Source organism: Andrographis paniculata, unplaced genomic scaffold, assembly GCF_009805555.1.
Source record: "Andrographis paniculata isolate CXL003 unplaced genomic scaffold, ASM980555v1 Contig62END, whole genome shotgun sequence".
In the NCBI taxonomy this organism is placed as follows: domain Eukaryota; kingdom Viridiplantae; phylum Streptophyta; class Magnoliopsida; order Lamiales; family Acanthaceae; genus Andrographis; species Andrographis paniculata.
Genome location: NW_026137598.1, coordinates 3,712,911 through 3,737,719, shown reverse-complemented (window position 1 = coordinate 3,737,719; position 24,809 = coordinate 3,712,911). Strand labels below are relative to the sequence as shown.

Here is a 24,809-nt window from a genome sequence, read left to right as displayed (position 1 = left end):
ATTGGCCAACAAACTTTACCAAAGTTACCTGTCCGTAGATTCTTCATTGTCTTCGTGCTAAATGTAGCACGGAATGATGCACCAGAGTCCATAATCCATGACCCAGTTAAATTCTCAACACAGTACTTGAGTTTTTTAGCACTGTTTTCTAAAGTTGTATCTCGTCAGCTTCGTCGTCGCAAGGCAGACGGTAAGCGGAAAACTACTGTTCGAATTTTTGATTTAGTAAAGACGAAAGCCAAACGTGGTGCTGCTCCAAAAACCTCTAAAAATAAGAAATCAAAATCAATTTCATAAACTGCCGCACTAAGTCAGATGGTGGCCGAGGATGCCATGGACATGACACACTTTGATGACTTAGTAGAAGTTTATGAGTACGATGTTTTGGCCAACAAATGATTTATTGCGGAAATGAAGTTTACCAATGAACTGCATGTTGAAGTTGGTTTTACATACTACTAGTGTGAAAATAGACTGTTTTTCTAGGCAACGAGACTTAAAAGGTATTGTCCAAAACTTGTAAAAGAATTTTATGCTAACCTTCCAAAATTTCTGTTGAATGAAGGTTCCTCTGGTTGCATCGAACTTATGTTCGTGGGAAGATGATTGAGTTGAGTCCCTCATTCCTTTTGTCACAACGACCATCAGACAACCTAGAACAACGACCATCAGACAACCTAGAAAGTCTACCGTCCTCACTTCTGACAAAGAAGAAACGAGATGTTGCCTTCTACATTTCCGTTAGAAAATCAGGAAATTTTGATTACACTGGACTATGTTCGAAGGGACTTACTATGAAGTTTCAATGCTTGTTTCATTTCTGTGCTTATAATGTTCTTCCAACAAGCAATGATTCGTGCATCGGTTTGGATATGTGTAAGCTCATCTACTGCATCGATAAAAATTGTTCTCACCTCAACTTTGGTTTCCTTGTGCTATTGAAAATGGTGAAGTTTGCTCGGAGGCAAAAGTCAAAAGCTACGAAGCTAACATATCCTGCGCTAATCACATTGTTCTTTGAGACGAGATCTTTTCCGAGGTAGGAGAAGATGTGATTCCGATTAGGTCTTATAAATCGAACGCCAACTTGAGCAGAATGTACAATGATCTTACTGAACCCACTTTGCGGAATGTGGCTGCTCAGTTGATGGAAGCAAGGAAATCCTTTAGAAAGTGTTGTATGAACAACTATCCATGAAAGCCAGGGTGATCACTGTCAGAAGATTCCTTAGTGAACCTTGTGCCACTGGAGATTAAGGAGACAGAAGTAAGTGAATTCTTAGACTAGGGAGTAAGGTGCATGAGAGGGGGAGTTTTGAGTCGTTTGTTGTTTGCTATTCTTTGTGATGTTGCTGATCAGGACAGGTGGTTGTTGTTCTGATGATCACAACCATCCTGGTATTTGTTATGCAAGACCGCCTGTAGTTTTTTTTTTGTTATTCGGCATGTAATTTGCTATTTTGAACTGGATATTTTGGTGCTTATTGAATTTGTGGATTGATGGTGTAGGAGACTATCTCATGCACATTTTGTATGGATCCATATGCCAAAAATGGGAGCATGTGAATGAAAATTACGCCTAGTTATTTTGGCATATGGACATAAGGCCTTTAATTCCTTTCATCAAGTTATTTCTATTTTTCGCAAATAATGGTTACAAGGAATCAACTATTGCAATCGTGCTGTAGCCAGTTATGTTGGTTTGGCTATATTCAATTTGTCTCATTCTTTAAAAGTGTACAAAAGACGAAATGTATAGTTAAGGAAAGGTCAAACCACATCAGATCCATGGAAATTCACTCCACCCTATTTCGATGCAGAGGGAAATTAATATGGGACTTTACAAATCAAGGATACACGTGTATACACAACCAGACAAATATGTAGTTTTGTTGTGAGTGAGTTTGAAGGTGTGTTTTAGAGAGAGAAATATTGTGTGATACTCTTACCATTTGTCCATATGTGGAGGTATCATCCAAGGTAAACCATGATAGGAGTTTGGGTCAAAGAATTGATTAGTAGAATCTCTTCTAAATTGGTATCTTCCGGATATAGGTTGATTCATAACCGAAATGGGTCAACAAATACATTGATTCATTTGTTCTTTTGAGTTTTGCATCTAATACGTTGACAAGATGATGTTATAACTGTGAACTGACCACGTTTCGAGAATTGGCCTTATTTAAAGTATTCGAAGGTGTATTGTTGGATCCATCACTTCCCAACATAGGCTAAAGATGAACAAGAGCCAGAACAACAAGGAGCTTGTCCAACTCAACCTCTAGATCTGTATAGTTAGTAAAAATAAGAAAACGAAGTTGCTCCAAATGGATTCGAGTACATATGCAGCCAAAACAAGTTGTATGCAGCCAGGAAGAAATAGTGATCTTTAAGGTGGACAAAACTAGAAACAACATAATAGCACTGAATGTCATTGCTAGCTATAAATCAAGGCAGCTTTATTAACTTAATCACATGTTTCAAATGACTGTACCCATAGGAAGCATGACCGGGTCCAAAGAGTTCTACAGTAGACGACATTTATAAGCATCAAATGAACCTGTGGCACACGCATGACTATGGCTGGTGGTGGTTACATTGATTGGTGTGCGCCTTGAAATTATGAACAGTTGGCATTGCACGTGTTTGAATGCGGCATTACAAACCAGAGTCTGGTATTGGCACGTGCAGTGGAAGACGGAAAATCGGCAACCATGGATGGCGATGCTGGGGGACTAGGAACCAGAATCTAGTGTTGGATGAGTCAAAGAGCCAGCCCTCTGTATGGTGCCAGAGAAAATTTAGCATTTTACCCAAATTTAGGGTTTCAAGACTGTAGCAGCGAACCATGGCGCCAACCTTGATAGTGGTAAGGTGACCTAAACTGTAATAGAGCATGCCTTTGATGTCATGTGAATTTGTATTCTATATCCTAAACTCTAATAAAGCATGCCTTTGATATCGTGTGAATTTGTATTCTATAGTTTACTTACAATTCTAAGAACTAACTCAAGTAAATATCGATAGCATAAATGGGCCTAAGCCTAAAATAATCATAAGTATCTAACAATTACAAAATATATTCCTATGAACATTTAAGTTATATATGTTGTGTTCTCCATATGATTGTCTATGGAAGTTTTATCTAATGATCTACAGAGGAATTCTTTTTATCTGTTGTCATAGTTAGGAAAGACATTCTGTAGGTGATGTAATTTCTGATTGAGCTCTCTTTATGCAGAATGTTGGTATATTTGGCTATTCAAGAAAAAATTTGACTGATGATGATCTCAGATCCATGATAGCATCAACTTTAACATGTCGGATTGATCAACAGTATGTTTTCATTCCCTGTAAAATGTAATTTTCTTGTCCACTCACTGCAATGTCTACCACTAACTTTTGTTTAACATCACAAAATTTTAGTAGCTAAATCATACTGAAATATTTTTTCTACATTCTAATGGCAGGTTTTATGATGTTAAGTTGATTATCGGAAATTTCAATATGTGTAACTTATATTTTAGTAGGTTGTGGCAATGAATAATATGTCACTGTAGAAAGATGTGTAATGTAGCTGCAATTCAATCAAGAGTAGACCGTAGGGTAAGGTGTAAAAACATAGCTGGACCATTGTTTTGTTTTTATCCCATCACATCCTAAAATTTTCAATTAAACATGAGAAACTAGAAAATATATTCGTTGTAGGAAGTATTGAATGTGTAATCTTAGGACTTAGGTAAATTAGTGGAGGTAATAATGGTTTTTTAAAGAGCAATGTTGGAAACTACATAGGAAGCCACCCCACTTGCAAATGGGGACAAAAAGGCAGCCAACAAAGCAAGCTTATGTGCCAGTTCAAGGTCCAACTCCAGTGTCTAAAGGATTTAGTACGAAAGAAATTGAGAAGCTTAGAAATATGCGATCAACAATTAGAAAATCAGCAACTAGCAATTCTGAACCAACAAACCAAGCTATGTGTTCATTAATGTTTTAGGCAATGAGTTTAGGAATGTTGGATTCTTGACTCTGGTGCTATGGATCATATGGCCCATACTTCAAACAAATTCAAAACCCATAAACCTTGTCCTACCAATAGAAAGGTTGTTGGTGACACTATAACCACAGTGGCATGAATCGGAGATGTCGAAGTCACTCCAACTTTAATTCTTAAAAATGTTCTTCATGTTCCTTGACTTTATACAAATTTGGTTTCAGTAAAAAAACTTGGCAAAGATCTAACTAGCTCAGTTATATTTGATGAATCTTCGCGAAGATGATTGGACTAGCTAAGAAGCATGGTGGACTTTATTACTTCAATATCTCTACTCAACAAGAATTTGGTAAATCTACCTTATACATTGTCTTCCCTTTCCAATGAAGATGTTATTTGTTTATATCATAAACGTCTAGGTCATCTGTCTTTTTTTTTTTCACTTATTTAATGTTTCCTTCATTGTTCAACGGGGTTGATGTTCAATATCTTTATTGTGACATTTGTGAGTATGCTAAACACATGTGTGTTCCATTTGCTATTAATAAAAAAAGATATCTTCTTATTTTTTGTTAATCATAGTGATATTTTGGGGCCATCCGTTATTCCAAACACTCGAGGTCTAGGTGTTTTGTCACATTAATTGATGATTGCACAAGAGTCTCTGGGATTTATTTATAAAGCACACGTAACTATTTCTATAAAGCATTATCAAACAAAGAATGAAGACTTGCTATTGCATTAGAAAAGAATGGTACTTCAGAATTAGTTTAGTTGCCAAACAATAAGCAAGTAGTGGGATGTAAGTAGGTGTTTGCCTTGAAGTTTAAGGTAGATAAGTCTCTAGAGCGTAGGTGAGGTTAGTTGCGAAAAGATACATACAGACATACGGAGTAAATTATCAAGAAACACCTTGGCTATTATTTTTTTTTCTAGCTGTTAATTTTGATTGGGAAATGCGGCAATACAAATTTTGATTGGGAAATGCAGCAATACAATATGAAAAATGCCTCTCTTCATGGAGAATTAGAAAAAAATGATATATATGAGCATTCCACCGGGGTTCAGTGAGGTTGACAAGAACAAGGTTTGTTTATTAAAAAAGAAATTATATGGGCTGAAACAATCACCACATGCTTCGTTTGGATGATTTGCCAAGGTAATGATAGCTAATGATTACAAGCAAAGTCAAGAAGATCATAAATTAAGTATTCAGCCTTAAGGTGAGGGTTTTTTTTTTTTTTTTTTGATTTTTTTTTTAATTTTTTTTTATTTGATGACGTGGAAACTTATAGTTGGTACTCTTTTTGATAAAGCATTCAGCCTTTAAGGGGAATTGCCATTTTGATTGTATATGGGATGACATTATAGTGATGGGAAATGATGTAGTTGAAAAAGAGAGTTTAAAGCGGTGTCTGGCCAAGGAATTTGAAATAAAAAGATTTAGGAAAAGTGAAATATTTCTTTTGAATTAAAGTGGCTCAATCAAGGTAAGGGGTTTTTATTTCTTAACAAAAGTATGTTATGGATCTAGCAAGGAAACTAGCATGACGCCTGAAAACTAGTTGGAACTTCCATTGAACGAACAAAATCACAAATCAAATGACTAGTTGAAACTTCTATTGAACATAATCACAAATTAAGTGAGGTTCTTGAAGATAAAGCAGTTGACAGAGAGATGTACCAAAGACTTGTTGGGAAGCTTATCTATTTCGTGCATACTAGGCCTAACATAGCTTACTCAATCAATGTTATCATCAGTTTATGCATGATCTTATAAAAGTCATCTTTAAGAAACTTAAAGAGACATCCAGTATCCTGAACCAAACATGTGGCTGAGGATGATCGAGGAAAAGCCCCAAAGTGATCGAGAGATTGACAAGCACCAAAGTTGTAACCCACGGAGCCGAGAGGGGGCAGCCACGAGGCAGAGGCTAATGGAACCTCCTGAACATTCCGGGAGTACCTAAATTATCCTTTGACCGAGTCGATGTCTATTCGTCAGACTTAGTCTATGCTTATCTATATCTTTTGTATAGATAGAGTTTATCCGGTTGTGAATATACTTTAGCCTATGTTAGGTCAGGTCTGTTATAGAATTTTTAAATAGGTGAGCACCCGTTCAGTTGTAAACTACCGGAGATTGAGAGCAAACCTATTGGTTAGTTAGTATGCTCGCTGAGCTTGTATATTGTTTTCTTGTGCTTGTGTGCTAGTATTGTGAGATTGTACTAGTAAGGTTCTCAAGAGTGTAAAAAATTGTTAGGCTGATAGGGAGGTGTTCAAGAAAAAACTGTTAAAATATTTTGCGGAAACTCTAAAGCTTGCATTCTTGATAATCAAAATTAGGGGCCTATATATAGGCAACCTAAAACAAACTCGATAGACTCAAATCTAAATAATGTAATCTAATGGATATGACCAAATCTAAATCTAAATCTAATAAATCTAAAACTAAATATCTAAAATATCTAACAACATTATAACTCAGCTATTCTTTGACACTCCCCTTCAAGCTGAGGAATAGATGTCTTCCATTCCCAACTTGGATACAAGATCATGGAAACTCGAACTGTTCAGCCCCTTTGTTAGAACATCGGCTAATTGTCTCTCTGATGGAACATAGGACATACATACTAACCCTTCCTCCAGTTCTTCTTTGATGAAATGTCTATCAATTTCAATATGCTTTGTCCTATCATGTTGTATAGGATTATGAGCTATATTAATAGCTGACTTATTGTCACAGTAAAGCTTCATAGGACCCTCCCATTTGACTCTTAAATCATCCAAAATGATCCTCAGCCAAAGTAATTCGCATAATCCTTGAGCAATTGCCCTAAATTGACTCTGCTGATGACCTTGCCCCTACATTTTGCTTCTTGCTCCTCCATGCCACTAGGTTACCTCCAAGAAAAGTACAATACCCTGCACTTGATCTTCTATCCACTAGGGAGCTAGCATAGTCAGCATCGGTGTAGGCTTCCAAAGTGAGAGTGTCATGCCTTTTGAACAAGATTCCTTTCCCTGGATTGCCTTTCAAGTAGTGCAGTACCCTGTAAGCAGCTTGAAGATGAGGTTCTCTTGGATCATGCATGAATTGGCTGATCAAACTTACAGAATATGCTATGTCTGGTTAAGTGTGAGCAAGGTATATAAGTCTGTCAACCAATCTCTGGTACATTCTTTTATCCACGGCTGGTTCTTCTTTAACTTCTCCCAATTTATAGTTTGGATCTATTGGAGTAGAAATCGGCTTACACCCAATCTTCCCTGTTTCTGCCAATAAATCAAGCACGTACTTTTGTTGAGATACGAAGATCCCTTGTCTGGAATATGCCACCTCAATACCGAGGAAATACTTCAATTTCCCTAGTTCTTTTATTTCAAATTCTTTCATTAGTCTCAGCTTTAATTCATGCTTCTCTTTTTCATCATTTTCAGTCATTATGATGTCGTCCACATAGACTAAAAGAGCAGTTACTCCCCCTACAGCTGAATGCTTAATGAAAAGCGTATGGTCACATTGGCTTTGTTTGTACCCAAATTCTTTCATGACTTTTGCAAATCTGCCAAACCATGCTCTAGGAGATTGTTTAACCCATAAAGGGCTTTTTTCAGTTTGCACACCTTGTTACCAGTGTCCCCTTCATGGTGAAATGCGTTCTTAACATCATATTGTAGTAGTTGCCAATTAAAGTGAGCAGCCAATGATAACAAAATTCTTACTGTGTTCATTTTTGCAACTGGAGCAAATGTTTCTTGATAATCCACCCCATAAGTTTGAGTGTATTATTTGGCTACTAACCTTGCTTTATATCTTTCGAGGGATCCATCAGCCCTGTACTTTAATGTAAAAATCCATTTGCAATCAACAATGTTTTTTTCCTTTGGTTTATCAACGATCTCCCATGTTTTATTCTTCTCTAATGCATTCATCTCTTCTCTCATAGCATCCCTCCATTCCCTTTTTAACAATGCCTCAGACACATTGTGAGGGATGGCAATGGTGTTCAAACTCATAATGAATCCATTTTGGGCTGGCGATAGGCGCTTAAAAAAGACATAGTGAGATAGAGGATAGAGTGGTCGTTTAGTGCATTCTCTGGTTTCTTTTCTAATAGCAATGGGAATATCCAGAATAGCAGTTGAATCAGTGGACTGTTAAACAGATTGTGTGAGTAAAGGTGGATCTGATCTTACCGTGATTTCTTTCTCAGAATTTGGATTGGATTCTTGGACTTGTGTCAATTCAGGAACGGTTTTTCTCCTTGAATACACCTGAGGAAACTTTGGAAAATTGTGAGTGATGCTGGTTGGAGAAGGAGATGATATGGGTTCAATGACAGGATCGGGTGACTCAGATGTGGCTGGTTCAGAGGACTAGGTTCAACCAGAACATGGGGAGGGTTTTGTTCTGAGTGACTGCGGGGTGGCACATGCGGAAGGTCAAGGGTTTTAAGTGGTTCGAAAGACTCACAAGTATTATCTTCCATCATTGAAATCTCCCCCTAAAGAGAGGACTTGAAAAAAAGTGTATTTTCTGTGAAAGTGACATCCGCAGATATGTAAAATTTCTTGGTCAAGGGGTTGTAATATTTGTATCCTTTTTGAGTGGATGAGTAACCGAGGAAAACACATTTGATGGCTCTAGGGTCTAGCTTCCCTTTATGTTGTTTGTGGACATGAACAAAGGCGGTACACCCATATACCCTAGGAGTGAGGCCATTTGAGGTTCTAAAGTGAGGGTAAAAGAAGGGCCTCTATGGGGCTTTTGTTTTCTAACACATGGGAGGGAAGTCTATTTATCATATATGTGGCAGTAAGAACGGCTTCTCCCCAATAGGACTTAGGAACATTCCCTTGAAACAGTAAAGCTCGGGTGGTCTTGAGTAAATGCCTATTCTTTCCTTCAGCTACCCCATTTTGTTGGGGTGTCTCCACACATGATGAATCATGGATAATCCCCCGTGATTGAAAGTAAGGTGAAAGAATCTGATTGAAATAATCTCTAGCATTGTTTGTCCTAAAGCTTTTTATTTTGACCCCAAATTGATTTTGAACCATTAAATGAAAATTAGGTATAACAGTGCTAACATCAGATTTTTGTTTAAGAAGAAAGAGCCATATGACCCGAGTGCAATCATCAATTAAGGACACAAACCAAACATTAGGTATAGTGGAAGGACCCAATATGTCACTTTGAATCAACTGAAAATGATGAGAACTTCTCTTATTGCTAATAGGAAAACATGCACGGATATGTTTTGCCAATTCAAAGATGTCACAATAAAATTCAGAAATATCTAATCCTTGGAACAAATGAGGAAACATTATTTTTAAAATCCTAAAAGAAGGATGACCAAGACGTAGGTGATATAGCCAAATGGCATCTTTATTCGAGGAACTAAGGAAAGAAGAAGGCAAGTTACTCTTAGGTTGTTTAGATGGTTCAAGGTGGTAAAGACCGTTCCTTTCCTTAGCAAGTCCAATCCTCCTCCCCTAGTCCTGGTCCCGAAAAACACAATAAGAAGAGCAAAAAACAGCATAACATTTAAGATCACGAGTCAACTTTTGAATGGAAACAAGACTTGTTGACAGTTTGGGCACATGAAGGACATTTTTAAGGATAAAGCTAGGTGTGATATGTATATCTCCAATCCTTGCAACAGTGGCTAAGGAACCATTGGCCACAACAATTTTTCTATTACTTGGACATGGGGTATAGGTGTGGAAGAGTTTAGATGTGGGGGTCATATGGTCTGTAGCACCGGAGTCCATGATCCAAGAGTTGGTACATAATTTGTCTAAGACATTCGTGCACACAGATTTACCTGAAAGAGCCATTGAACATGTTCCAGAAGGCTTCTCAAGAGTCCCCAACAAACTTCTCTATCTCTCCTATTGCTGGATTTTCCTCAATATTGGGCTGCTTTGCCATATGCGCTTGAGGCCTTTGCTGCTGCCCCCCACGGTAGCCCCACTCTCAGCTTGGAGGTTTACCATTCAGCTTCCAACACTTCTCCCTTGTATGCTTGGGTTTCTTGCAATAAGTACACCAAAGATTGTCTTTATTTTCTTTCCCTTGGTTATCTCTACCAAAGTGTTTAGGCATATCATTCTTTCCCTTAAAGATGGTTTCAAACATGACTTAGTGAAGAAGAAAAGTTCACAGCAATTAAGGTCAGAACAAAACAAGATGACAAGACGAGGCTGCTTGAAGAAAACTACAAAACCCTAGAAAAATTCCTAGAGCTTTGATACCATGTTAAAATATTTTGCAGAAACTCTAAAGTTTGCATGCTTGATAATCAAAATAAGGGGCCTATATATAGGCAACCTAAAACAAACTCGATAGACTCAAATCTAAATAATGTAATCTAATGGATATGACCAAATCTAAATCTAAATCTAACAAATCTAAAACTAAATATCTAAAATATCTAACAACATTATAACTCAACTATTCTTTGACAAAACCCATCCGACCCGTTACAAGTGATAGTTTTGAAGAGATGATGATTGATAAGATGAAGTCGATTGATAAGTCCAATGATGAGTACGTGCCCGAGCCCGGAATTCCGAGGAGAGGCTGGAGGAATGCAAGGGACAAGTTTGTAGATCTTTTAAGGATTTTCGAGAACAGGTTGACTAAGGTGAATTGACCGTTGGGGCCATCATGACAAGCTTGACAAGGTGGAGCAGCGTATCTGCGAGCTTGAGGGAGGCAAGATTTGCAAAAAGTTACCATCTCCGATCAATGTCATGATGGAGGAATCTTGAAATCAAGATCAGGCTATGCAGGAACTTGTCAAGGCATTGAGGGTTGAGGTTGTTGCGCCCAAAAACGCACTGACAATGAATAATCTTGAGTTTGCATAATGCAAGGTCAGCATTGCGAAGTTGGAGAAGACAAAAGTTAAAGAGCCTTCAAATCTCCGAGAGGAATTGGTTGTGCTGAGGAGGCGGTAGCCGAATTGACGAGAGAGTCCAGACTGAGGTTGCGCCTGGAGTCACATGGGGAATGTCCTATGTTCGGAATGCTTTTCTAGGGAGCATAAGGCTAAGGTAGTAGATGTTTCATATATAAGCATAGAGCAATATGCAGGCATTTTTGGAAAGAAAGCTAGGATCGATACTGTTTCTTGGTACGTTACGGACTGGCTCGCACCTGGTGGAAACATAATGATGGGACACATGGTGGTGGAAAGGGAATCACCACATGGAGGACCCTTAAGCGGGAGATTAAAGAGGAGTTTGTGCCAGCTGACGATGAAGAAGAAGCATCGTCCAGAATATGCCGACTAAAACACCGGTATAATCACCTAAAGGAGTATGTTGAAACATTTGTTGACTTGCTGCTGGAGGTGCCAAGCATGTTAGGAAAGGAGACTATGCCTACATTCTTGAATGGTTTAAAGCTGTATGCACAATGGTTAATTGACATGTGCCAAAAAAGAGGGACGGTCTTGAAGATATGCTCTCTGAAAAGCCTGTGGGAGACTAGACCCTTTGGGTTGCTAATATCAAGACTGCCAGTACTCCACTTAAAGCAAAGGCCACAAGGAAGAAGTTGCCAGGGCCAACATATGATGAGTGTTTTATTTGCAAGAATAAAGATTACCATGCGCGCGATTGCCCTATGCAAGGATGTTTGTCAGCCATATATGAACAGGAAAGGCCAGGAGAGAAGCGTGTACAAAGCTGTCCGGAAAAAAGAATGCAGGCTTACTAAAAGGGAGAATGTACGTTGATGCGCGGATGTGCTAATACGATCTATACGCTTAGAGGTAGCTCACAAGATAAGCCTGATGTGGGCGCTAGCACCAGGATGGTTCAAGGGAGTCAATAAAAAATGGACTTTCCTCATTCTGATCCAACTCGGGAAATAAAAAAGTACTACAAGTTTTAAAGTTGCTCATTTGGACAATTACTGTCTTCTTGGGATGCAATTTTTGGATTCCACCCAATTAGCAATAGTGCCACATAGGAATGCAACTGATCATGCAAGGGAACACCTTGTGTATGGTGACTCCACGCCAAAAGAGAGCTCGAACAAGGGAAGGTGGCCCTACACTCACAACAATCACTAGCAAAGGAAATTACCCGACACACAAAGGAGAGTATAGAGGATCCAGTCGGCTAGTGTTTCACTTTACTAAAGGTTCAATGAATCGACCTGTGAGGGCGAGACTTGGATTTTCCACTAAACTTCCTTCCGATGAGATAAGTACCTTGAACAAAAACAAGACTTGGATTTTGACTAAACTTTTTTCCGAAAAAGAGGTGCTTTAGATACAAGGATAAACCAAATGGATCGAAAGGTACAAAGCTTGCTTAGTGGTTAAAGGTTTTTAGCAAGAAAATGGAGTAGACTACTCTGAAATCTTATCTCCAGTGGTAAGGATGACCACTATTAGATTGGTTTTTAGTATTATAGCTCCAAAGGGCTTATATATAGAGAAACTAGATGTTAAGACAACATTTCTACATGATGATCTCGATGTAAATATCTACATGGTACAACCTGGGGGGTTTCAGGTTACTTGCAAGGAGAATTGGGTCTGCAAGCTGAGAAGAGATTAATCGGTTTAAACAAGCCCCTAGGGCTGTGGTGTATGAAGTTCAACAACTTCATGATGAGAACGGGTACAAGAGATGTGAAATAGACCATTGTTGGTATTTGAAGAAGTTTAAGGGTTCATACATCATTCTAATTCTCAATGGGGATAATATATTGATAGTCAGTGCAGATATGGAGAAATCAGTAAGTTAAAGCAACATATGTTTGAGGCATTCAAGATGAAAGACTTAGGTTCAACCAAATAGATACTTGGGAGTATAATCAGAAATAAGGATGGCTCTTTGACACTATCTCAGGAAAAGTATAAAAGGAAAGTGTAAGAGAAGTTCAACATGAATAGTGAGAAGACTAAGCTGTGAAACACACCTTTTGGAAGCCACTTCAAGCTTACCAAAGATCAGTCTCTAAGAACAGACATAAAAGGCACATAGGACTAAAGTTCCTTATGCATTTGGAGTTGGCAGCCTCATGTATGCAATGGTGTGCACGAGACCTTAAATTGCTCATGCAGTTGGGGTTGTTAGTCGCTACATGTCAAATCTAGGGAGACAACACTGGGAAGCTGTCAAGTGGATACTAAGGTATTTGAAGAGTACTTTCAAGATGAAGTTATGTTTCAAACGCAAAGATGCGATTCAGGGTACTTTCAAGATGAAGTTATGTTTCAAACGCAAAGATGCGATTCAGGGTACTCTGATGTTGATTTGGGTGGATGCAAAGAAACGCTTAAGAGCACTACGAGGTACATCTTCACAGTGGGAGGTTGCAATTACCTAGATATCTAAACTTCAGAAAAGTGTGGTGCTATCGACGAAATAACCTGAGTATATGGCAGTTGTTGAAGCTAGCAAAAAAGTTAGTTTGGTTAAAGAACTTCCTCTTAGAGTTGGATAAAAGACAGGAAGATTATTCAATATACTACGACAATAAGATTGTAATTGAACTATTCAAGAATCCAATCTATCATGGGAAAAAATGAAGCATATTAGGATGATATATCACTTTATTAGAGGATTGATCGGTGAAGGAATGATGAAGTTAAAGAACATCTGAAGCGCTATGACTCCAGCAGATATGTTCACAAACTGTGACACTAGACAAACTGAAGTTATGCATGACTTCAACTGGTCTACATGAAACATGATAAGAAGACTGGGGCAATCAAGTGAAGTTGAGGATTTTACAGCAGTACACTGGAGTGCAGATGTTTCAAAGCCTCCAAGTGGAAGATTGTTAAGTGTAGGCTTGTAGTTAACCTAGTAGGCATATTAGAGTTTTGGCCCAATTTTGATTAACCCTAACCTAGTCTATAAATATTATCTTATGTTTGTAAAAGTGTGTGCCTCCTCATATTCAAGTAATAAGAGAGATTATTGGATGTCTCCATGGACGTAGGTCGATAACTATTATCGGTTGAAGCACGTAATCTTTTGTGTTATGTTTTTTTGTTTGTGTGTATGATTTAATCCTAACAGTCTATGCTTATCCATATAAAGCTTATCTGGTCCTGGAGAAGTAAGAGAAGACACGGGATCAACTTCACACTATTGTACATTTCTTGGAGGAAAATTAATATGCTGGAGAAGTAAGAAACAAAAGGTGGTAGCAGGGTCAAGTACTGGAGCAGAGTTGAGAGCTATGGCAGTGGGGGTCTTTGTATTATCATTGGTGAAAATTATCTTAGGCTTGAAAATTCAATGGAGCAAACCAATGAAGTAATATTTTGATATCAAATCAACTATTAAGTTTAGCCCACAACCCAGTGCAACATGATCAAACAAAGCACATAGAGATAGATAGGCATTTCATTAAAGAGAGGCTAGAAAGTGGACTGAATTTGTACTCCATATGTTCCAACAGGACTTCAACTGACAAGGGATTGTGTAACAACATGTTTCATGGTAAGTATTGTCAAGCTAGGAAGGAAGATCTATGTTCACCAGATTGAAGGGTAGTGTAGAAAATCTTGAATGAGTAATTTTAGGAGACAATATCAGTAAGTTAATGGAGGTAATCAAGGTAATAAATGATTTTTAAAGGTCATAAATAGTCTTAATATTAACGGATTTAATGGAGTAGTCTTAGGACAAAATTGAGGGACTTGGTAGAGTGATCTTAGGATTTTCCTTGTTTAGTGTACAACAAATTATATATATATATATATATATATTGATTAGAATGTATTGTAGAAACTAGAATTGAAATATACAATTCCTTGTGTTCTTTATCAACTTCTTAGTACTTTTATGTATTCCCACTGTCCTTATCTAAGCATTGTGGTCTCTCCTATAGAGTATTTGCCTCAAAGCATGTGTGTTCTTCTCCACAAGGTCCACTATTTACTTGTATAGAAAGCCTTACACTAGAGTTGCTATTTAGCATTGTTAACAATTTCCAATAAGCATTTGTGAATATTAAATGTCTTTCTCGTGATGGATCATGTGAGTTAATCTTGAAATGTCACTCTATGAGTGCTGCAGACAAAACTGTGATGAAAAAATGGAAGCTTTCCTGAAAAGAACGTATCATTTCAATGGAGGGTACGATAACAGAGAAGGAATGTTGAAGCTTAGTACCTGTATGGAACAAGTGGAGGTATAATGACATTGTGATCAATAAAGTAAATTTTGTCATTTTCATTCCGCTAGCACATAGTTTCAGATATATTTGACTTTGATAGCTCTGCAGGGAGACACCAAAGCAAACCGAATGTTTTATCTTTCTGTTCCAGAAGAAGCATTGCTTGATGTTGCATCTTCCCTTGCCAATAGTGCTCAAAGCAAGAATGGTTGGAACCGTATTATAATAGAGAAACCATTTGGGTTCGATTTACAATCTTCTAACCAATTGACTTACTCTCTTATGAAGAACTTCAGTGAGAATCAAATATATAGGTATGTTTGGAATTCTTGATTTCCCAATCATAGTATCATTCCTTATTGCTTTCACTCAAATTATTTTTAGGATAGACCATCTTTTGGGGAGGAACACTATCGAAAATCTTGCTGTTCTAAGGTTCTCCAATCTCGTTTTTATGCCGTTATGGAATCGAAATTACATCCGCAACATACAGGTAGTTTCATTTGTGCGGTTTCGATCTTGTTATTGCCTCTTTTTTCCCTTCATCTGCTCCTACTCTGTTTTTCCATATCTTGAATTTGTTCTGTGATATATTCAGGTTGTTGTATCTGAGGATTTGGGCTTGAAAACTGGTGATCGGTAAACAACTGTGACATTTATATAGTCAACCATTGCCTGACCTATAAAAATTCTTCTCAACGCCATTACAATTTCACTTGTAATGTTTTTTAGGTATTTGAATAGCCATGGGATTATAGGTGATGTTGTACACAGCCATATCTTCCAAACTATTGCTTTGCTTGCCATGGAACCTCCTGTGACTCTTGAAGGCGAAGATGTTCGAAATGAAAAGGTATGGGATTTCATGTTTCTAGTTTGTGTTTCCAGACAATTAGCAAGGTTGTTAAGCAGAATTTTTTTTCCTCAGGTCAAGCTTTTGAGATCAATTCGGAAGTTAGAGACTAGTAATGTCATCCTTGGTTATTGCATGCCCGCATCCGGAGCCAAGGGCGGTCCTGAATTGGGCAGAAAAGCACCCACATACTTTGCTACAGCTATGTTCATCGACAATGCTCGGTGGGATGGTGTCCCATTTATGATTAAAGTCGGAAGGGGACTTACAAATCATCGGTGAGCTTCTTCATTGAGCCTACCCTAACTGCGAAATTCATAATTAGTTTCTTTAGCTTTAATTCAACTTTTTTGGCAACTACTCTTGAACTTCACCCAGTGTCTCAACAGTGCCTCCTGTAGTTTTTCCAAGAAATATATTTTCCTTCATTGTTGCTTTGTTTTCCTTCCCATCAAGAATTTAGATTCTGAAAACTGTCTGAGTGTTAGCTATTTTCCCGAACTCCCGAATTCCAGTTCTACCAAAAGAGCTGTTTCCTAATAATGTTAGCTGTCGTGATGCAGAATTGAGATTCGCATACAGTTTCGCCATGTTCCGGGGAACCTCTATGGCGAACACATCAGCCAGAGGTCCGATCTCATCAACAACGAGTTGATACTTCGTGATGTGCCTGAAGAAGCAATACTGGTCAGAGTTAACAACAAAATACCTGGACTAGGCATTCACTTGGATGCTTCTGAGCTCAATTTGCTTTATAAGGATAAGTAAGGTTTTCGATTTCTGCAGTTATTGTATACCAACCTCATACTGCACCTAGAACTTTATTATTCCCTGTTTGCATGTGTCCATTCTTGCCAGGTACAACATAGAGGTGCCCGACTCTTACGAGCAACTTCTCCACGACGTCATAGATGGGGATAATCATTTGTTCATGAGAAGTGACGAGGTAGCAGCTGCATGGAATTTATTGTCTCCAGTTTTAAGGGAGATGGACAGCAACAACTTAGTACCCGAAAAATATGAGCAGGGGAGTAGGGGTCCCGATAAAGCTATCTACCTTTGGGCAAAACACGGCGTCAAATGGATGGATGACTGACTATCAATCAAGCTCCAGAATTTTCACCTTCTCCTGGTAAGTGTTTCTGAATGTCCAAATCTATCTATGTTTCTAAAGAATGGAAGACTGAGCATATACAATTTTAGAAATGAAAAGAGAAACCATTTGGATAACCTCGATGTTTCGAAATTAGCTTCATGCAAAAATGTATGAAACAAGAATTAATACACAGAAAACAGTGGCAGTGCAGCAGTACCTTGTTTGGTGACTTAGCTCCACTGCTGAATTTGGTTTACAACATGATAGACCTTTATGACTGTTAGAGATAGAGATCACTGACAGAAGAAATCGAAGGGAACACGAGGTGTTGAATACGCCGAGGAGAGAATCTTGGAAGCTATAAGTTTGTTAGCTGCTTCGGTGTAATGGACCCCGTCCCAGCTAACAAATCGAGAGTTTTGGTCACAGGCATTGTAGCCGGGAACCCCACATGTCAATCCTCTTATGTAGTTGTATGGTGGCCCTCCAGCACCACAGCATGCCATCAATGGATTTGAGAAACCTAAGGGTGGTCAGTATGACTAAAACTGATGAGATTCCAGACAAATTACTCTGATAGTGTTTAAAACTTTTGAATAACTACGTTCATTGTAATAACTTTTTCGACCATTAGGGAAAAACACGAGTTTCAATGGCTGAGTGGTTTTGAACATATATCCTAATACCATACTTTGACCCAATAACTTAAAACATTAGGACTCCTTTATTCAATTGTGTAAGATTATCATTGTTAGACTATTGTAACATGACGCTTCGGTTAGAGGGTTGATTGAGTCAAATGCTCAGTCACTACATGTATATAAAACAACACAATATAATATATAAACTGCACAATATATATTTCTATATAACACAACACAATATTATGCTATGTTATATAAAAATATATATGTACTGACGGGATTAAATCAGCATTTTACTGATATGACTAGTCAACACTCTAGCTACCGTCCATAACATGGTGACGAAATTTGTGTAGAATGACTTACCGTATGTGCTGGAGTTGGCTATGATATCCATCTTGATGGCATACATATCCACATAAACAATAGTTGCATCCTTCATCTGGGATCTTAATCTAACACATTTCCGGCGCAGGCCCTCGTTGAATAGTTTTGCCGCATCATTGTATTTCCGAATGCATCCAAATGAATCTCGATCCAGTGACAAGGTATCATTTGCCAGAGCTAGTTTTTGGGGTAGGCACCCCAAAGGACCAGTGTTGTGAACCCAAAACTTTCTGCCTCCTTGATCATATATTTGCTACAATTGAAAAAATAAATAAATAAATAAAAAATGAATGAACCATAATGTTTTTCTTATAAATGTTTACACATAATTAATTAGGTTATCTATCTGGCATGGCATATACTATGATCTATGAGTGATGATGACTTTCTAAAAGAGTTGATTGAGGAAACCTGGATGGCACCCTGGATTTCTGCTAAGACTGAAGGTATCTTTTGGGCGAGTTGGGCATAGGAAAAGCCCTTGACAAATGAATCAGCAATGTCATTTTGCCCAATGTCAATCATGTATAGAGCATCCTTGAACCTGTCATAGCTTATCAAACTGCTCACACCTAAATTCACCACAAATAAAATAAATGATTAGTTAGTGAAAAGCAAAACAAGAAACAGATGGGATAATTGGCTTTTGTCGAATAGAAAGGGACAGGTGAACTACCATGACCAACCATCCAAGTCATTGTCGGGCAGTAAATGAATTTATCATAGAGGTAGATGAATCAAGTAAATTATTCCAATTATTTTCTGTCCAATTAATTTGTCCCCAACTACCCAAACCATATTTTAATTGCTCATGGTTTATTATATATATATATTACCTGCAGCAGCAAGCTCAGTGGAGTGATTCTTGAAATACTGAAACTGCATGAGCTGAACGTCCAACACGAAAGGCGTAAACCTGGGCAGCGTTTGAGAACCTGATATAGCAAAGTTTGCCCCATTTGCAAATGTGGAGCCGAAGGGGTCTAGGTACGGTCTTAGAAGCCTCGTATTCAGACTTTGACCTGCACAAGCATAAGTAGTAAATGTGAGGAATTGTAACTCAAATGGTTGAACACTCTTTTTTACCTAATAAAGGATCGAGGTTCAATCGCGTGGGAGTGGGCAGAGCAACCCCAATATAAATTTCCTATGATCCCGGAATAGTTAATTGCTTACAGACAATTGTGAATAGATTATAGTTGAAGTAGTTGATTTATAAATTTTATATTCCGGTTAGTTGGGGTTCAATAGTAATGTACCTGAAAAAAATAAACTAAGTCTGACAAGACAATTTACACCAGATTTTTTGTCACAAGTTCATTACGGACCACTCAGGTCATACTTTACTACCGAATAAACAATACATACTTTATAATGTTTTCTTTGATTTTTTTTATTTTTTATTTGTATACTATGCAATCTTAAGCTTCTTTATAAAAATTAAAAAAAAAATAAAAAAATTCTACTTTCTCTAATAAAATATAAAAAGAAATTACTATTTGAACACAAAATACAAATATAAACACAAATTAAACACTTTTAGTTTTTTTTTTTTTTTATAGCATAAGAATCCACAATTTTACTCGTCGAGTGCTCTCAGGGTAAATCTCCGATTAAATTTAATAGTTTACAAATTAGGCCTGACAAGGCCAGTCACATTAGCAAACCACTAACCGCTGCTTGTAGCTTACTTTTTGTTGCACATTTACTTGCAGTATCATGCAGTTAATTGATACTGAATTGGGGCCATTTTTTATTTCAGTGATTTTTTAAAACTTGATAATTTATAAACTTAATTAATATTATCTATAAGTAAAAAAATAATATGCAAATTGTATAATTTTTAGGTAAAATTGTTCATTAACTCCCACGTGATTTCAAAATTTAGTATAAAATCTCTCTATACTTTAAAAATTGCATAACACTCCCTTATATTTTGAAAAACGTTGTAAGAAATCCCACCTCCATAAAATTTGAGAAAATAATTTCCTATTTATATATTTTACATACACTGAGTTTCGAAACGACATATACAATATTTTTTAAAATATAAGAGGATGCCACACAATTTTTAGAGTAATACATGTGAAATTGTATATAAAAATTTATATTTTTATAAAAAACCATCGTATTGTTGAATAAGTAAACAAATTGAAAAAATATTAAAAACAAAATAAAATTGAAGCTTTCCAAAAAGATACTCCCTCCGTCCCAGTCCAAATGGGCCATTCGATGTTTTGTAATAGATTAAAAAATAATTATTATTTAATGAAAGTGTGTAAGAGATTTTGATATTTTTGCTTTGACTTTATAAATAATTGTATGTGTAACGGTATGTTTGTAATTTAGGTAAAAGTTAAGGGTATTTTGGTAATAGTAAATGATTACTTTTACTAAAATAAAAATGTATACTTTGGAGTTGAATGAACGAAATTGATAAAAATGGTATCATGTCAATTTGCATAAATAAATAGTACTCCCTCTTTTTCACTTTAGTTGTTCCTGACAATTAGACAAAAATATAACTAGTAAATAATTAGAAAATGTATTAATGAAAATAATTATTATATAATAAGAATAATTATAGATTAAATTTAAGATAAGTAATTAATTTAATTAAAAAAATTATAGATTATAAAATTTAAATTGCAAAAGTATATACTTATTTTTCAAAAAAAATGAACAAATTATGTAATACAAACAAAAAAAAATGTGGGCAAATTATGTTGGATTGAGGGAGTAATATATAATTTAACATGCATAATATGTATGTATTTTTTATTATAGACTGTTTGTTTGGAAATCTTTTACTACTCATTACAAAAATTATATATTATAAAATTTAAAATGTAATTAAAATATATAATTATTTTTTTAAAAGAAAAAAACAAATTATATAGTACCGAAAAAAAAAATATGGACACAAATTACGTTGGATTGAGAGAGTAGTATAAAAAGAACTAAAGTTATAACTGAAAGAAGTGAAAACCAAAATAAAAATTATAATTGAAAAAAGAAAAAAAGTAATAAATAAAAGGAATTAAAATCGATACCAGACTAGCTGCCGTGTCTAAACCATTAAAATAGCAGATATCAAAATAAAAATAAAAAATAAAAAATAAAAAGAAAAAGCGAAAAACTGATAACCGGCAATTCAGATTGTAACCTATAATTTTGAAGTTAATTCATAAAGTGAAAATACGTAAAATCATAAACTAAACTGTGACTTAAAATATTTAATTTTAATTCGATATTTTATTAAATCTACATGGAACATTTCAATCCCTAATTAAGCAACATTTTAAACTATTTAAGCAGGTGTAAGTACGTTCAAGACGACGCAGCACATGCTAAGAAATAGATGCTTCAGATCGGAAAGCACGCTGAAATTTTTAATTCAATATAATCACATTCTCAATTGACTAAATTGTCTAATTAATTAAAAAAAAAAAATTAAGATTAAGATTAAAGATTGTGATTAAATTCTGCTGGGCTGAATTAATATACAATCATCAAATGTGTAGATGTATATTGCAGAATGGTCCCGGGAATCTAGGCAAGTAACTAGGCAGCCCCCACATTCTCTAATTTCCGTGGAAGGATTCCTGACTCACGACACATGCTTCTCACTTACTACGCCACTCCCTAATTTAAAAATTAAAATAAAAAAAAATAAATAAATAAAAGGACCGACACCGCCACCTCTTCTTATCTTCCGTTTTGAAAGTTTCGGTGTTCTATTAAAAAAAATAAAAATACTTCCCCCTTCAAGATATCCATTTGAATTTTTATAATAAAGTAAAAATAATAGTGTATTAAAATTAGAAGTGTATAAAATAATTTTGATATTTTTATTTTTTTACTCTATATATAACTTAACTATATGAGTACTAATATATTTATAAATTATGTAAAAATTTGGATTATTTTGGTTCTTTTACTATCATAAATTTTGATATTTTAAAATGAAACAAAAAATACTTTCAAATAGACAAAAAGAGAATAATGTTATGTAATTATTTTTTAAATAATTTGTTAGTAACAAATAGTATTAAAAAATTTCAAATATCATAATCTTGCTTTCAAGCTTTGTTCCCTCCAATTTTCATATATAAATATAGGCGATTATGTCCTAACTAAATATAATCAATACCACAATGGTAGTACGATATAAATATACAATGCACATATAAAATAGAAGTGGTAACTCATACACTAATACTTTACAAATATGTGATATCTGATATGTTTTCATATGCAATCTATAGTATTTTTACATGATAATTGAGGCAATTAACGTAGTATTAGGGTGTGTTTGTTTGGGGGTAACAAATTTTGAATTTGAATAGTTGTATGATGTGATATAAATAGGTGTTGATGTGATATTTTAAATGTAAAATTGATTTTTAGTATAATATAAAAAATAAAAAATAAGTGATTGATTTGATGTTTTTGGGGAAAAAAATTGAATGAATAGTGAAAAGAAAGTTCAATCCCTCGAACAAACACACCCTTAATAAATTTTCAATCAATGCCCTAATCCAAACAATAGATATATTTTGGCTCTCCTATTTCATAACTACAAACTACAATGCTTCTTCCTATGATAATAAATGTAAATAACACAATAATTAATTTAAGGTGTGTTCACACTAACAATTTTTTACTATACATTCTTTGCATAATATATATAATATACTTTATCCGTCCGTAAAAATTAGCTCTGGAGTTTGGCAGAGATTAAAAAGATAAATATTTTATTGAAAAAGTAAAAAATATCAAATGATAGTTTTAAATATTTTTGGATTTAGTTAATAATTAAAAAGAATAAAGGAAAGAATATGATAAAATTAGTAATATTTGTTGGAGACAAGTGTTGAATAAAAGGTAATAATTAAATATTAACTTTTTAGTTTTTCCTAATATATTAATGAAGTAAATTTAACGGACAGACAAAAAAAAAAAGAGAATAAATTTGATGAACTGAATGAGTAATACATACTCTATTATCCGAAAAAAATTAACAATTTAACACAAAATTTTATTTTTTATATTATCGATATAATTTTTCATATTTTACATAAATATATATATATATTTAAAACTAAAACATTAAACAAATATTTCCTCGATGCTTTAATGAACTATCAATTTTTTCATTTCGGTCTATCCCTATATTATCTGCCTAATATTACAAGTATCCTTCCAATTTATAATATATTATACAAATATCATTATATTTATATCATACAATAAGGTTAGTTTAGTCTCTTTTTTTTTTCTTTCTTTTATTTATGCTCTATTCCAAGGATAGATAGATATGGGCCGGAGGGAGTACAACCTTAGAATTTATTTCATATACAAGAACTGATGTTGAACAGCCAGCTAATGCCTACTATCCTAATTTTTAAGCTGAGTTAGATTTAATTTGTAGTGTGAATTTTAATCATTAGAGGAGTTCATCTTCTACCTGAGTCAATCAATGGAGGGGGAGCTTTTAGGGTTGGTGAAAGTGAAACAATAGAACAAAAACCATTGTTGTCGCTTGATATTCCTTTCTCACACTAAGATCTCTCACTTGTCTATTCATCTAATCATCAGTCAACAAGAATTTCTACGTTATGAACACAGTGTCGCGATCTGTACTATGCTTATGCTGATTGCCTGTTCATTATCACAGCACCAATATTGCATTTGCATAGTGTCCTCTGACTAGATTTAGAGGTCTACTGGCGAACTGAATAATCAATCGATTTGCCTAAAAAAACCAGATCAGATAAGAGCTTCTACTTCTGCGTTAATTTCATCAATAGTTTCAGCCTAATTAGGCTTCTAAGTTATAAACGTATAACACAAAAAGTGAATTAGACAGACTCTCATGGCAAACTCTCAAAAAGCAAAAGCTGATTCGTTTTGGAACCACACCAGAGTGCGCACCAACTGCACACAATATACTTGTTACTACTTTTTCCATTTAAAACGATAAATCATAAAGCGAATTCAAATCATAGATTGAGCAAATAAATGCAACGGGAATAAGCACGCACAATTCGGAATTCACTTCTAGACAACTAAAAACCAACAAAATATCAACAAATTGAGCAAAAATGACCTTACACAAAAAATCGATGACGAGGCGTCCGTCGCAGAACCTTCCCGCAGGTCGACCGAAAAACGAACGGCCGAACGGCAACTTGAACGGGAAACCGAGTCCAGAGGCGCTTCCGCCGGTGTCGGAATTGGAATCTCCGAAGTTAAATATGATCGGAGGTTTTTTGCAGCGCGCCTGAGCCAAATTCGGTGTGGAGATGAGAATGGCAAAGAGCAAAAGCATAAAGAAGAAGGAAAAGGCGGGGCGGAAGGGGAAGGGGGCAGACGAAGAAAGTGGGGAAGGAAACATGGCAGCAAGCAAGTGCAGTAACTGAATCCAGCACTAACTCTGCTTTCCGAAGACGCCATTAAATAACAATAATTACTACTGTTAATTAGTAAATGCATCAATGTTTGTTTTATTATTAGCTTAATTATTTTTAATATTACTAAACTAAATACAAATTATAAAAATCATACTTCGTAGTACATATATATTTATTTTGTATTATTGAATTAAAAGTAAACATTTAAAAAAATATGCCTTTTCTTTTTTTACAATTATTCATAATTTATCATCA

General features: G+C 35.6%; 2 protein-coding genes across 4 annotated transcripts in view; one reads left to right on the top strand and one right to left on the bottom strand.

Moving 5' to 3' along the window:
- The window catches only part of LOC127260939 (inactive glucose-6-phosphate 1-dehydrogenase 4, chloroplastic), a 29,340-nt gene extending 10,227 nt beyond the window's left edge, over positions 1 to 19,113 (top strand). Inside the window, exons 4-13 of one of the 3 annotated variants that reach the window (XM_051289008.1) lie at positions 3,242 to 3,360; positions 15,059 to 15,173; positions 15,267 to 15,472; positions 15,543 to 15,651; positions 15,757 to 15,797; positions 15,891 to 16,011; positions 16,087 to 16,289; positions 16,575 to 16,775; positions 16,870 to 17,143; positions 18,981 to 19,113. In XM_051289008.1, coding sequence (XP_051144965.1) covers positions 3,242 to 3,360; positions 15,059 to 15,173; positions 15,267 to 15,472; positions 15,543 to 15,651; positions 15,757 to 15,797; positions 15,891 to 16,011; positions 16,087 to 16,289; positions 16,575 to 16,775; positions 16,870 to 17,107 — 1,353 coding nt within the window. In that variant the 3' untranslated portion in view covers positions 17,108 to 17,143; positions 18,981 to 19,113. Of the gene's footprint in view, positions 1 to 3,241; positions 3,361 to 15,058; positions 15,174 to 15,266; positions 15,473 to 15,542; positions 15,652 to 15,756; positions 15,798 to 15,890; positions 16,012 to 16,086; positions 16,290 to 16,574; positions 16,776 to 16,869; positions 17,144 to 17,307; positions 17,453 to 18,980 lie in introns of those variants that run through there. The other 2 variants (XM_051289009.1, XM_051289011.1) reach the window with 2 other exon arrangements.
- On the bottom strand, positions 17,233 to 24,564 carry LOC127260940 (GDSL esterase/lipase At1g09390-like). The gene is made up of 5 exons (XM_051289012.1): positions 24,256 to 24,564; positions 18,975 to 19,160; positions 18,550 to 18,710; positions 18,118 to 18,391; positions 17,233 to 17,630 (listed from the first exon to the last, which is right to left on the bottom strand). Exons 1-5 carry the CDS (start codon positions 24,536 to 24,538, stop codon positions 17,401 to 17,403), a joined length of 1,134 nt encoding a protein of 377 aa, XP_051144969.1. The 5' UTR covers positions 24,539 to 24,564; the 3' UTR covers positions 17,233 to 17,400.
- Positions 24,565 to 24,809: the final 245 nt, after the last annotated feature.

Bases quoted from the DNA above. Each gene is read 5' to 3' on its own strand.
- LOC127260940 (XM_051289012.1), bottom strand. From the start codon at position 24,538: ATGTTTCCTTCCCCACTTTCTTCGTCTGCCCCCTTCCCCTTCCGCCCC. The intron at 19,161-24,255 runs GTAAGGTCATTT...ATGCTTGTGCAG, and splicing joins CCTCGTCATCGATTTTTTGT to GTCAAAGTCTGAATACGAGG. The intron at 18,711-18,974 runs GTAATATATATA...TGGTGAATTTAG, and splicing joins CACTGAGCTTGCTGCTGCAG to GTGTGAGCAGTTTGATAAGC.